The sequence below is a fragment of the Elephas maximus genome, chromosome 13 (genome assembly GCF_024166365.1).
Source record: "Elephas maximus indicus isolate mEleMax1 chromosome 13, mEleMax1 primary haplotype, whole genome shotgun sequence".
Classification (NCBI taxonomy): Eukaryota; Metazoa; Chordata; class Mammalia; order Proboscidea; family Elephantidae; genus Elephas; species Elephas maximus.
Genome location: NC_064831.1, coordinates 39,345,538 through 39,359,163, shown reverse-complemented (window position 1 = coordinate 39,359,163; position 13,626 = coordinate 39,345,538). Strand labels below are relative to the sequence as shown.

General features: G+C 39.1%; 1 protein-coding gene across 3 annotated transcripts in view; it reads left to right on the top strand.

Annotated features, from left to right (window-relative positions):
* The window catches only part of SMAD1 (SMAD family member 1), a 90,207-nt gene that overhangs the window by 62,042 nt on the left and 14,539 nt on the right, over window positions 1–13,626 (top strand). For all 3 annotated transcript variants that reach the window (XM_049905438.1, XM_049905436.1, XM_049905437.1), the window contains exons 3-4: window positions 8,951–9,208; window positions 11,573–11,689. In XM_049905438.1, the coding sequence (XP_049761395.1) occupies window positions 8,951–9,208; window positions 11,573–11,689 (375 nt within the window). The remainder of the gene's footprint in view (window positions 1–8,950; window positions 9,209–11,572; window positions 11,690–13,626) is intronic.

The following is a 13,626-nucleotide window of genomic DNA, read 5'->3' as shown; positions in this document are numbered from 1 at the left end:
GTTTTCTCCTTTACATTGAGAGACCTTAAACATTAATTGATCCAGAAACACTTTCGAATTTATTCTACTCATCCATGCCTTAAACAGACTGTGTCGTCGTCGTTACATGCCGTCGAGTCAATTTCGGCTCACAGCAACCTCATGACAGAGTAGAGCTGCCCTGTAAAGGTTTTCTTGGCTGAAATCTTTACAGGAACAAATTGCCAGGTCTTTCTTCTTTGGAGCTGCTGGGTGGGTTCTGTTTTAAAAATAGAATTTTCACAATATTAAATTTGTGTATGAACTCCTAAGCATTGTGTTTCAGTTCATGAAACAGGGACTGTCTGGTGTGGAAGTCAGACAAGAGCTCCTAAGCGAGGTACAAGCAGAAGGGCTTTTGTAACAGTAGACAAACGGGAACAAGGAAGCTATACTGAGCAGTTTTCCAGTTGGCTAGCAGGCATTTTCTTAATTTGAGGTTAAGAGGGAAATTTTGAACCAGGTTAAACTGATCAATCAAGTCTTAATTGGCTTATGTAGGTTTCCATTTCCAAGAGAGTCAATTGGTTGACTTATGGGAAGGTTAAAACCAAAAGCCAGTCTTGTTGCTCTCGAGTCCAACTCATAGCAACCCTATAGGACACAATAGAACTGCCCCATAGAGTTTCCAAGGAGCAACTGGTAGATTCAGCTGCCAACCTTTGGTTAGCAGCCAAGCTCTTAACTGCTATGCCACCAGGGCTTTCGGTTTGCAGACGTTGGGCTCAGCACAAGTGACTACATTTTGAGGCTGGTATAGTCAGGTTGTTAACAGTTCCAAGTGCCAACCTTTCGGTGAGCAGAATAGAACAGAGGAACAAGCAGAGCTGAGGGAAGAGATATGTTGAAAAATACTGGAAAAATGTCTCTCAGAGAGATTCTGAGGGTAATTTGAGTGGGTTTGAAGCCCTGATTGTAGATATTCATTAAGGGTTAAACTGAACTTTTAGTATACATGACAAAAAAATCTCTTCCATAAGTGTGTAGGATCTCTGTTTATTTTAGTCTTGTAGTTCTGTTTATTAACTTGAGTGGCTCGTTGTTATTCCTGTTGTTAGCTGCTGTCACGTTGGCCCCTGACTCATGAAAACCCCACCACGTTATAAATCTTAATTGTTATCACCACTTTAACTTGAGGCTTCCTTGTTCTTCACTTTTGATACTTCAGTTGGTTTTTACTGTATGAGCTGATGTATCTCTGATAACCCATTGCTGTCAAGTCAGTTGCAATTCACAGCAACCCTATAGGACACAGTAGAACTGCCCCATAGGGTTTCAAAGGCTATAATCTTCATGGAAGCAGACTGCCATGTTTTTCTTCCGCAGAGTGGTTGGTGGGTTCTAACTGCTGACCGTTCAATTAGAAGCCAAGAGCTTAACCACTGTGCTACCAGAGCTCCGTATCTGTGATAAAAATCCGTTGCCATTGAGTCAGTTCCGACTCATAGTGACCCTGTAGAACAGAGTAGAACTGCCCGTAGCATTTCCAAAGAGTTGCTGGTGGATTTGAACTGCTAGTCTTTTTTGGTTAGCAACCTGAGCTCTTAACCACTACACCACCAGGGCTCCATGTATCTGTGATTTAAAAAAAAAAAAACTGTTGCTGTCGAGTTGATTTCAGGTTCATAGCAACCCTATAGGACAGAATAGAACTGCCCCATAGAGTTTCCAAGGAGTGGCTGGTGGATTGGAACTGCTGACATTTTGGTTAGCAGCTAAGCTTGTAACCACTGCTTGATAGTCAACTGAAATTTCTTTCCTGGATAGGGAGTCTGAATCGGGAGATTTTCCTTTTGTGACCCATGCAGTAGAGGTAGTAGGATAAAACTCATTTGGTTGGCAATATATAACAGAAGAGTTACAGAGCTCAGAATAGCGGTTCACAAACCTTGACTGTGAGAGTGGAGAGTGGAAAAGGAATGGGTAATTAAAATTTTTGCCCATTTTTTAAAAAATTTGTAAAGGATAATTTTTAATTATTCACATTAGTTTTTTTAAAGCTTCATTTAAGAATAATTTGCAGAGAATAAACCATACATATTTAAAGTATATCCTTTGATAAGTTTTCACATATATGTGAAAGTATCACCACAATCATGAAAACGAACATAACTCATCACTCCAAAAAGTTACTCTTGCACCCTCATAATCCCTCCCTCCAGCTCCTAAGCATGGAATCATATAATATGCATGTACTTTTTTTTGGTCTGGCCTAATTATTTTGGTTAGTAGCTGATTGATGTTGCACGAATCAATACCTGATTTTTTTTATTGCTAAATAGTATTGCATTTTATGGATATGTCATAATTTTTTTTATTCATTCATCTATTGATAGACATTGGTTTGTTTCTTGTTTTTGGCTACCATACCACTCTTTGTATGGATGTATGTTTTCATTTTGCTTGGGTAAATGCTTAGAAGTGGAATGGGTGGATCATATGGTAGGTGTATGTTTAACTTTGTAAAAAACTGCCAAAACATTTTCCAAAGTGGTTGTGCCATTTTACATTCCCACTAGCAGTGTATGAGTGTTCCTGTTGCTCAGCATTCTTGTGAACACTTGGTATGGTCAGTCCTTTTAATTTTAAACATTGTTATAATTATGTATTGATACATCATTTTGGTTTTAATTTGCATTTCTCTACTGGCTAATAATTTTGAGCATCTTTTCATGTGTTTATTTGCCATCTGTTTCTAGTCTTTCATGAAGAGTCTATTGAAACCTTGCCTGTTTTTTAATTGGATTTTTTTTTATTATTATTATTGAGCTTTATGAGCTCTTTATATATAGTTGGAATTGACTAGGTGCCAGCTGGAGTATAGTCAGGACACAAATTCTTTATCAGGTACATGATTTGCAAATATTTTCTTCCAGTCCTTGGCTTGAATGAGTTAAGTATAAGACAATACTTCAAAACAAATTGAATATTCTCAAAGAAGAATTTGGGAAGGGGATAGAAATTCAAAAGCTGAGTTCAGAAACAGAGAAAAATGGGAAGAAATCATTGAGAGTTGATGGAACTCAGAAAATAAAAAGACAGAACCATTTCATAAATAATAAATTACAGCATGACAGAGGGAGAATAGGTTTGTTTTAAAACTTAATACAGTTCACTGAAGAAAGATAAATGACTAAGAAAATGAAAAGGAGATAAGCAAAAAGGGTCAGAGATAAAGTGATTGGAATGAAAAACAGGCAGAGAATATCCAACATATGTATAATTGGAGCTCCCGGGCTTCTAGCCCAGGGATAGCAGTAGGTGGGGTAAACAGTGAAGTAGAACTAGTGTTTGAAACTATAAGCTAAGAAAACTTCCTAGAAATAAATGAAAACCTAATTCTACATATTGAAATGACCTCCCTTTACCTGTAATAATCAACGTTGAAACATACCTTTTTAAAACTATTAGACTTTCAAGACAAAATTCCTCCAGGCAAAAAGAACACATTTGCTTAACAAAGGTTAAGAAAGTAAGGTTGGAATCTGACTTCTCAAAAGCATCAGACAGAAATATTCAACAGTGAAAAAAAGTGTTTTGCAAGAAACTTAGGCAAGTGCAAGCCAACCTGTCCTTCAAATATCAAGATTACAGAAAAAGTTTTAAACATGCTGTTTCAGTGCATTCCTGCTGTTAACCATCTAGGAGATGACCAGGGAAGCCTTGGCAAAGGACTGTGATGAGCATTTTATGTATTTAATAAACATATAATTGTAGAGACAAGACTAGAAGAAGAGTTGGGGACACGGATGAGGGAGTAGTATGTAAATCTTACATGTTCTGACAAAGTAGTAAGAGTGCAACTTTACAAACTGGAATCAAAGCAGTAATGAAAAAGCAAAGTAGATTAAAGTTATTGATTATTGTATCAGTAATAGGTGGGAGTCAAAGGATACCATTTAAGACTGACAAACCAGATAGGATAATGTTAAGGGAAAATATAAGGGAAAAAAGGAATTGAAGACCCAAAAAGGTACAAATACAAAAATAACCTTAGAAGAGAAATGCAAAGCTATATTTAGAGCTTCTTTAAAAACAAAAACAGAAGACAAAGAGAAGTTATATCACAGAGAAATTCAGAAAAAGTAATATAATACGGTAACTATAATGTGTAATAAAATGGCAGAGTTGAGACCAAACATCAATCAATCATATCAATAAATGTAAATGGGCTTATCTCACCTGTTAAGAGGATCTCCAAATTGGGTCTTAATGCAAAACTCAACTCTGTGCTGTATTCAAGAGACCCAAAACCAAATCCATTGCCCCTGAATTAATTCCACCTCATAGCCACCCTGTAGTACAAAGTAGAGCTGCAGTAAATCTTTACTGAGGCAGACTGTCAGATCTTTCTTCTGTAGAATGGCTGGTGGATTCAAACCACCAACCTTTTGGTTAGCAGCTGAGCTCTTAACTAGTGCGCTACTAGGGCTCCTATAGCCACCCCCGCAAAAAAGTCATCTAAAAGGCTTAAAATAAAGGAATTAGCAAAAGTACCAGGCAAAATAGAAACGAAGGTAAAGGTTGAAATTCTGATAGCAAACAAAATACAATTCAGGCCAAAAAGCATTGACATACATATATACACTTTATAATGAACATCTATGTACCAAATAACACAGCAACCACCTATATAAAGAAGAAACTGCAGGATATGTTGGAAAAAACAAATAGAAACACACTAATAATAGGAACTTTTACATGGCAATCTAAATACGAGACAGGTCATGTAGGAAAAACGTAAGTAATGATACCAGAGACAGGGAAACTGTAGTCTGCAGGCCAGATCTAGTTGCCATCTGTTTTTGTAAAAAATGCTTTATTGGAACATAGCTATGCCTATGTGTTTATGTATTTTAGTGGCTACTTTCTCACTACAACAGCAGAATGAATGAAGGAGACCATATAGCTTCCAGAGTCTAAAATATTTACTCTCTGGCCCTTCACAGAAATACTGTGCTGACCCCGATACATTATCAGTTAAAAAAAAAAATGTAAGGTAGCTCTTAATAGATAAATATTGAACACTGAACCATGATTAAATAGAAAATGTGCCTTTTTTTCAAATGTACAAAATGTACAAAGAACATTCACAAAAATATATCACATTGTAGGTCTCAAAGGAAACATTAATAAGTTTCATACAAAGTAGAAGTATTACAATCAACATTCTTATAATGATGCCATAAAAGTAGAAATTGAAAGCAAATAAGCTCCTCCACTGGGATATTTTTTAAATTTTTCTATTAAATAACTCGAATGAGAAAATAAAAGCAAAAACTACAGGATTTCTGGGAAATAATGATCACAAAGAACACCTACATATCTGTGGGATACATTTAAAGCAGTGATCAGAATAGTTTATCATGACCAAGTGGGATTTATGCCAGGAATTCAAGCATAATTCACCATATTAATTGGTATAAGAAGAAAAATCGTAGTATCTCCAGAAATGCTGAGAAAGCTTCTGACAAAAATTCAACACCCATTGATAATTAAAAACACTCAAATACAGGAATTAATAGATACTTCTTTGAGAGAATATGTATGTATTTCAGCCCTAATGGAAACCATGGTGGCGTAGTGGTTAAGTGCTATGGCTGCTAACCAAGAGGTCGGCAGTTGGAATCCACCAGGCACTCCTTGGAAACTCTTTCAGGCAGTTCTACTCTGTCCTGTAGGGTCGCTGTGAGTCAGAATCGACTCGACAGCCGTGGGTTATTGGATTTCAGCCCCAATGGGGAAGCACTGGAGGCGTTTTCATCAGGGTCAGGAATAAGTCAAGGAGCCGCCATCTCTGCTGCTTTTTAACATTATTCTGCCCCCATTAGCCAATGCAATTAGACAAGAGAAAACAATGGGAAAAGGAAAACCATACCTACTTGGAAACCCTGGTGGTGTAATGGTTAAGTGCTACGGCTGCTAACCAAAGGATCGGCAGTTCAAATCCGCCAGGCGCTCCTTGGAAACTCTATGGGGCAGTTCTCCTCTGTCCTGTAGGGTCACTATGAGTTGGAATCGACTCGATGGCACTGGGTTTGGTTTTTTTTTTTTTTTTATATCTACTTGTTTGTGCCATGATCATATACTAGGAGAACACTATAAAGAATCAATGATAAAACTAACCTAAACAACAAAAGAATTCAGCCAAAATAATAGGATATAAAAGTAACGTGCCAAAATGAGTAACTTTCATATTTATCAGAAGATACAATGAGAAAATTCCGTTTAAAATATCAACAAAAATGATAATATATGTAAGAGTAAATTTAACAAGAAATATATAATATCTGTATGAAGATATGTGGGAGGAAGATATAGCAGTCTCCTTCTGTGAGGATTACAGCCTTGGAAACCCTATGGGACAGTTTTCCTGTCCTGTGGGATCACCATGAGTCAAAGCACTGGCAATACAAAAAAAAAACAAAAACCCAAACCCATTAAAACATGGGCTGTGGTAATAGAATCTGCATGTGGGGTGAGGGGCCCTCCAGAACGGTTGGGGAGATGGGAGATTGATTGGTTCCAGTTGCTGTCTGGCACTGCGTTTGTGGGGAAGGTTTAAGGGCCATTGTTTGCCCTCTTTTATTTTTTTTAAGGATAAGAGTCAGAATTGAGAGATGACCGTAAAAAGGCAAGTTGGAAATTGGTAACTAAAGCTGCAGCAGCTAAAAAAAAGAGTTTCTGATTATATAGGAAATCTAAAGGTATTAGACTTTTATAGCATGTATTTATTTTAAAAATACAGATTTTTATTGGAGTACAGGGAGTCTTTATGACTTTCAGGGTTTTTTTCTTCACAGAACAAAGTAGGTTACACTTCAGATGGCTATTGAAAGGTAGAAGGAGAAATTACTATGCTTTGAAGAGCTGGTTTGGACAGATTCCATCACTATGCTAAAAAGAAAATATACTTGTTATACTAAAAAGGTTTCTTTCTAAGGGATCAGATAACAGGGAAATAACAAATCTTATTGATACAGGATTATGCAGAAATTTAAGATACAGCATATGGGAAATTTCACTGTCTTCAAAACCTATTTTTACTTAAAAGAAAAACAATTTTCATCTCATAAATAAATGATATTCCAAGTGTTAGAACACATCCTCCCATAGATCCCATAGAAATGATATAAATTATGGATAGATTCTGTGGAAAGCCCTAAAAAGTTTACTTAATTCCTAATACTACTGAATATTATTTCCTTGGGAAGATACATTCGGGCACTCAACAATATAACAGATTTTAAATCTCCTCCTCGCTCCTCCCCTGCAGTTTACTAGCTGGTGTGTTTTTCTCTTCCTAGCTGGGCCACCAGAGAAGTAGGGCTTCCAATGACCTTTGTGATCGGGAAGGGCATTCTGGCCACCCCAGTGAGGAGAGTAGGGTCTGGCCCTGGGTAGGGCTGTGACTGTTCCCCCACCCTTTCCTGCTGTGAGCATTAAGTTTATAGTGGCTTTGCCTCCACCGTGAGGTTTCAAAACATTGGGTTTCTGGAGGGTGATGACCATGCTAATTATTAACTCCTTAGGTTCCTAACATACAGAGTATTTAGGAACAACATGAGAGTTGGTTTCCTAGCTTCTCAACAGATTCTGAAGAAAAATGTGGTTGCATGACCTGTTTGTTCCTTGGTCTATCAGATTGTGAGGAGTGAGTGAACATTAAGGCCCTTAGAGAAAAGATTTTCGTAAAGCATGACTAATGGGACACAACACACATTCTGTCCTACAAAATGTCATATCTTGTCTGATGAAGCATCTTCATTGGCATTTGAATTTTATACTGCTTGCTGCGTTTACCCCCTCTACTTCATTTACTAGAGCCCTGGTGCAGTAGTTAAGTGCTACGGCTGCTGACCAAAAGGTCGGCAGTTGGAATCCACCAGATGCTCCCTTGGAAACCCTATGGGGTAGCTCTGTTCTGTCCTGTAGGGTCGCTATGAGTCAGAATTGACTCGATGGCAGCGGGTTTGGTTGTTACACTACCTTTTGTTTTAAAGTGTTAGTGTGTCAGTTTAAAACATTTTGTGGTGAATAGTTCATATCATTCAATAAACGTTGCTGTAAGTTGCTGCCCAGTCAACTCTAATTCACGTGACTTTATGTATAAACAACGGAATGAAACGTTGGCCGGTCCTGCACCATCTTCATGATCTTTGATATGTCTCAGCCCGTTGTTGTCGCTATTGTGTCAGTTCTTCTCATTGAGGGTCCTCCTCCTTTTCTCTGACCCTCTGCTTTCCCAAGCATGATGCCTTTTTCTAGTGATTGGTCTTTCTAATGACATGTCCAAAGTAAGCCAGCCAGTGACTCCATCCTATTTCTTCTAAAACTATTCATAAATATTATTAGCACTTAAACGTAAAATCTTTATCAGCCAGAGCTGCAAACTGGAATTGTCAGTGATGATCTGTATCATTAATTGTGTTTTTGTTCTTAAAAAAAAAAAAAAGAAACCTGCTGCCATCGAGTTGATTCCAACCATAGCGGCCATATGGGACAGAGTAGAACTGCCCCATAGAGTTTCCAAGGAATGCCTGGTGGATTCGAACTGCTGACCTTTTGGTTAGCAGCCGTAGCACTTAACCAGTACGCCACCAGGGTTTCCGTTTTGTTGTTCTTAGTGAATGAAAAAATTAAGAATGGGGGGACATTAGCATTCTTAACCTAAAAGAATATATTTTGTAAGACTTGCCAGCGACAGCTTATCAAGGCGGCATATCTCAGGCATATGTCACTGACGGTTCTAAAGAGTCCATATTTGTTACTGAGTGTAAAATGGCGTCTCATCTGAATAGTGCTTTTGAGTTACCAGCAAGACAGTTCAGATAGTCTGTTGTCACAGATCATGTGTCAGCTTTCTTGTACGTAATTACAGATGTTAATCATTCTCATTTTTGTCTCTCTTTTTCTCTTCCCCTTTTTCCAGTTCTTCCTCCAGTGCTGGTTCCACGCCATAGCGAGTATAACCCTCAGCACAGCCTCTTAGCTCAGTTCCGTAACTTAGGACAAAACGAGCCTCACATGCCACTCAATGCCACTTTTCCGGATTCTTTCCAGCAGCCCAACAGCCATCCGTTTCCTCATTCACCCAACAGCAGTTACCCAAACTCTCCTGGAAGCAGCAGTAGCACCTACCCCCACTCTCCCACCAGCTCAGACCCAGGAAGCCCTTTTCAGATGCCAGGTACGTTGGAATGCTTAGTGCGTGCTGTGGTTAGATCAGGCTGGGTCATCGCAGTGCCGGGGAGACGCGGGGTGATCTGGAAGGGAGAAGGCTAGTCCTGGTGTGTGGCACTGTGCTCTAGTACTCTTACAATGTGACTTTTGGCGAAAGAAGACCCGGTAGCCGAGTAAGCAAACTTCTTGTGTTATTTGTCAGGCACAGGTCCTTGAATAAGCTGTGTATTTTTCCTGGATTATAAAAGGTTTTGAAAGAGGTCCATCATTCTGGAAGTGATACAATGGTCATAGTCTTTGCTCTCTGTAAAAGAGAGGAAGAGAAAAATAGTACGTTACGCACATTTGCTGCTATGAGAAACCCAGTTGTACGGTCAGCCTCAGAAAACTTAACTTCCTGAGGGGTCATACCCCCCTACTTAATTAAATTCACTTAAATGGTGATGTAATCCCAAGAAACATACACTTCAGCATCAAAGGAATTGTAACAGAAGCACTGGAAACCATCTGTTTAATTTAGCAAAGACAAAGGCAATTACCCTCTTTTTTAAGATAGAACCAATGGTGTAGTGTTTATCAAATGATTAATTAGAACATTATATTTTTCAAGTTATAGGTTAATAAGCAAGCATCTCAGACAAAAAAAAAATAATAGTGCCAAATTGCTTGCCAATAGAACTCAAGAAGGATATGCTAAACAAAGATATACTTCGTATCTGTTAGCATTTCAAGAAGGGAGAATGACTGGGCCACGGTGTCATTTGGGCCACTTGAAATGTTTTTAAGTAAATTTGAATTCAACATCAATGCTGGTATGTCCTGAGAATTTGAAAAGTCGTCCAGGTTTGATATTGCTTGCATGCATGTATTGATTGATTGCTTCTTTTATTTTAAGCCTGTTTATTTTGCATTGTTTTGTTTGTTTTTCAGTGCAGAGCTGTTTAGGATGAGGCTGGGACATAGATTAGTTTAAAAGTCCAGCTAATATCCTGCCTACTGATTTTTCCTATCTAACCCACTCTCTCCTAAACCCAGTGGATTTGCTAGGTTAGTGGTGAGGAGTTTAGTTTTGGCAAACCCAGGGTGGTCCCAACAGTGAAGGAAATGGAAGATTATCACTTGAATTTACACTTTGTCCCTAGCTGTCAGTGATTAAGTCATAGGCCAAGTAGAGCAAGTATGGAAAAGAGAAAGTTGCAGGGAGTAGGAGGAGCTTCTTAAGGCAAGTAGAGTGCTAGCCTTGATTGTCTGGTCCCTCTCAGTGGTGCTCATGCCGCAGGTTGCCCATGAAATATCCACCAGCTGGTTTGCAGAAATTCATTGCATGTGGTCTCAGAGGAGGCTCTTTGTCTTCATTCCTGGCTGGAGGTAAATCAGAGTCAGCATTACAGCTGTAGGGAAGAAGCTGAGTTCAGAGAAGCTCAGGAAAGGGTGAAAAAGGCATCCAGATAAGGTCCCCATAGTCCAGTGCTTTGAGTCATTGCTTGTTAGCTATGCCTTTGTTAGCAGCTAGTTGGTGGGAGTTACCGAGTTATGACTCAGCTGAGATTCTGACATGGAAATCACTGAGAAAAACTAAAGCAGCAGTACTAGCTATTTGTAGTCAACATTTACCCTGAATAGTCTAGAGCGCTCATCCCAGTTATCCATGAGTCCCTAAGGTAAAAATTTGTTCCCGAGCCTCGGCCATATATGCCAGATGGGTTTTTATTTGCCAACTGGCTATGTGCTTTTCAGGAAAAAGAAAAACCTAACTTCTGAAATAGGAGATAGCTGTGATAAACTGATTTATTTCCTTATTCTGTTACGAGGATTTCTAAAGTTAGTGATTGGCGAAGTGGGTGGGGGAGTAGATCGTCCTAACAGATTGCTTGAAGTCGTGGAAAAGTAGCAGTGTGAACCAGTAGGCTGTAATGAAACTCAGCGGTAGATTCCTAAGTGCCATGGATTTCATGCAGGAGACCTTGAAGCTGCTTTTCTGAAGTCCCGTGTGGCATTCAAAGGTTGTCCATCTGTCTGGACAATGCAGAGGTCCTGTCAAAGTGGACTGCATGAAAGTGTGGTTTAAATGCTATTCAATTGTTTCAAAATGTCACGATCCAGGATAGGCAGACAACTTCTAGAACTGGTATATAGTACTTTTCCTCCCACCGAATTTTCACTAAAGATGTATAAGATTATAGGGTAGTAGTTATTTTTAGAAATCATATGTCAAGACCCATGTCCATGGTAGCCAGTCTTCTGACAAGGAGATCAGCCAAGTTGAAATGATAACATGATCTCCTAAAAATTTCAGCACAAAAGAGAATATATGTTTAAGCCTGTGTGTTTATCGAGGATGAAGAATTCATTTTCCTTTTAAAATTTGTAGCAGATACACCCCCGCCTGCTTACTTGCCTCCTGAAGACCCCATGACCCAGGATGGCTCACAGCCCATGGACACGAATATGATGGCGCCTTCACTGCCCTCAGAAATCAACAGAGGAGGTAAAATGATTCGCCACTGACTCCCTTTTTAGAGGCTGAAGTTTACCTTTCCAAATGTTCATTTCTCTCACGAGTTTTATTAATCTTTAGAAAGGTAGCTTTTTTGAGGAAGATGGAGCACAATGATAAGAAAAGTGCAGTAGAAAGAAGTCTTTGGACAGCAAGTCTTTTATTTAAAAAAAAACACATTTGACTTAATGAGGGCTTGAGTATAATTGTGCAGTCTGTATAGATGTATAATATGTGATAATTTTGAGTTGGTGATAAATATAGTATTTTTAAACGAAGGACAGAGGGATGCTGTGAAATAATGAGCAGAATAATGCTAAAGTTGAGTTTTTACTAGTGATTTCCAGAATCGGAAGTTCGTATAGCTGGGCTTTCCAAAGGGTTCCATTTTTGGTTAGGATAGATTTTCATAAACCTCATTTATTTTCTCTGCCCATCTGTGTATAGGTGCAGCTGGAACAAACTGATGGCATTTGTTTCTTTTTTGCTGTATTTATTTATCTCTAACCTCATTGCACAATGGTTTAAATGCTCAGCTGCTAGGCAAAAGGTCTGCGGTTAGAACCCACCAGCAATTTCATGGGAGAAAAGACCTAGCAATCTGCTCCTGTAAAAAGTATAGTCTAGGAAACCCTATTCAGATAATACAGGTATCTGAATTTCAAATGTCAAACAAAAAAACTGCCTATGGGGCAGTTCTCCCCTGTCATATAGGGTCGCTGTGAGTCGAATCGACTTGATGGTACACAGCCTTGTTGCCAAAAAGGTTTTGAGGTACATGTTTTTCCTGTTCTTATCCTGCAGACTTTATAAGCAGAACTGAAAATTTCTTTCCTTGTCTGGTAGGGCCTTTGTTCCCAGCTCATTATCTCCCCTGGAAGCAGCTGAAGGGAAGATGGCATCATTCTTCCAGGTCTGCATTGGGAAGTTGAGTAGGTTCAAGTGAGCAGAAAACCCGGGTAAATGAGTTTGGGAGAATCCTTGAGCGTCTATATGATGTCATGACCACACTGTTGGAGAAAGTACTTCAGTAACGCACTTAACCTGTGGCGTGGACCGTTCAGTTCGTATATAGTTTATGCAAATGGAAGTTAACTACAATTTGATTACTTAAACCAGGAAACCAGTTGCTGTGGAGTAGATTCTGATTCATGGTGACCCCACGTGTGTCAGAGTAGGAACAGCGCTCCGTAGGGTTTCAATGGCTATGACCTTTCAGAAGTACATTCCCAGGCTTTTCTTCCAGGGTGCCTCTGGGCGGATTTGAACCACCAACCTTTCGCATAGCAGCTGAGCATGTTAACCATTTGCACCACCCAGGGACTCGCAGGTGTGTCATATTGCATTAGGAGAAAATTTAGTCTTTGCTAGAATTGCGTATATTTTTTCAGTGCTTAAAATTTGAGCATGAACTCAAAAAACTGTTCTTAGGTGTGCAGTGTGGTAAAATAGAATGTACGCGTTTCTACCTGTAAAATTTTATTCTGCGATCTACACTGATACGGTTTGGGGAATTCTGTCCTTGTGCTCCCTCCATCGGAATGAGCTGGATCGTATACCAGAGGTATACCTCTTAGTATATGGCAGCTCCATAGGCAGAGGCAGTGTTTTTGTATCCCTTTTTATTGGCTCTGTATTTTATGCTTCCTGATCATCTCTTAGAACATGTGATTACAAGCCAACAGTGAAAGACTTTGGTTGGGGAAAGTAACCTCTATCTCACACATCCTTGGAATCTGCACTTGGGGGACAGTGTAGCAAAAGAGGGCACAGCCATTACTCTACAGTTAGGAGCATGTGGGCCCTGTAGCTATTGTTCCATTCTATGCCAATTTAGTTGTTATGCCTAAAATGGCCAACTTTGAGAAATAGGCATGTCCTTTAAATAGCCTTTAAAATTTTCTCCACTAGACACAATAGAGGGTCCC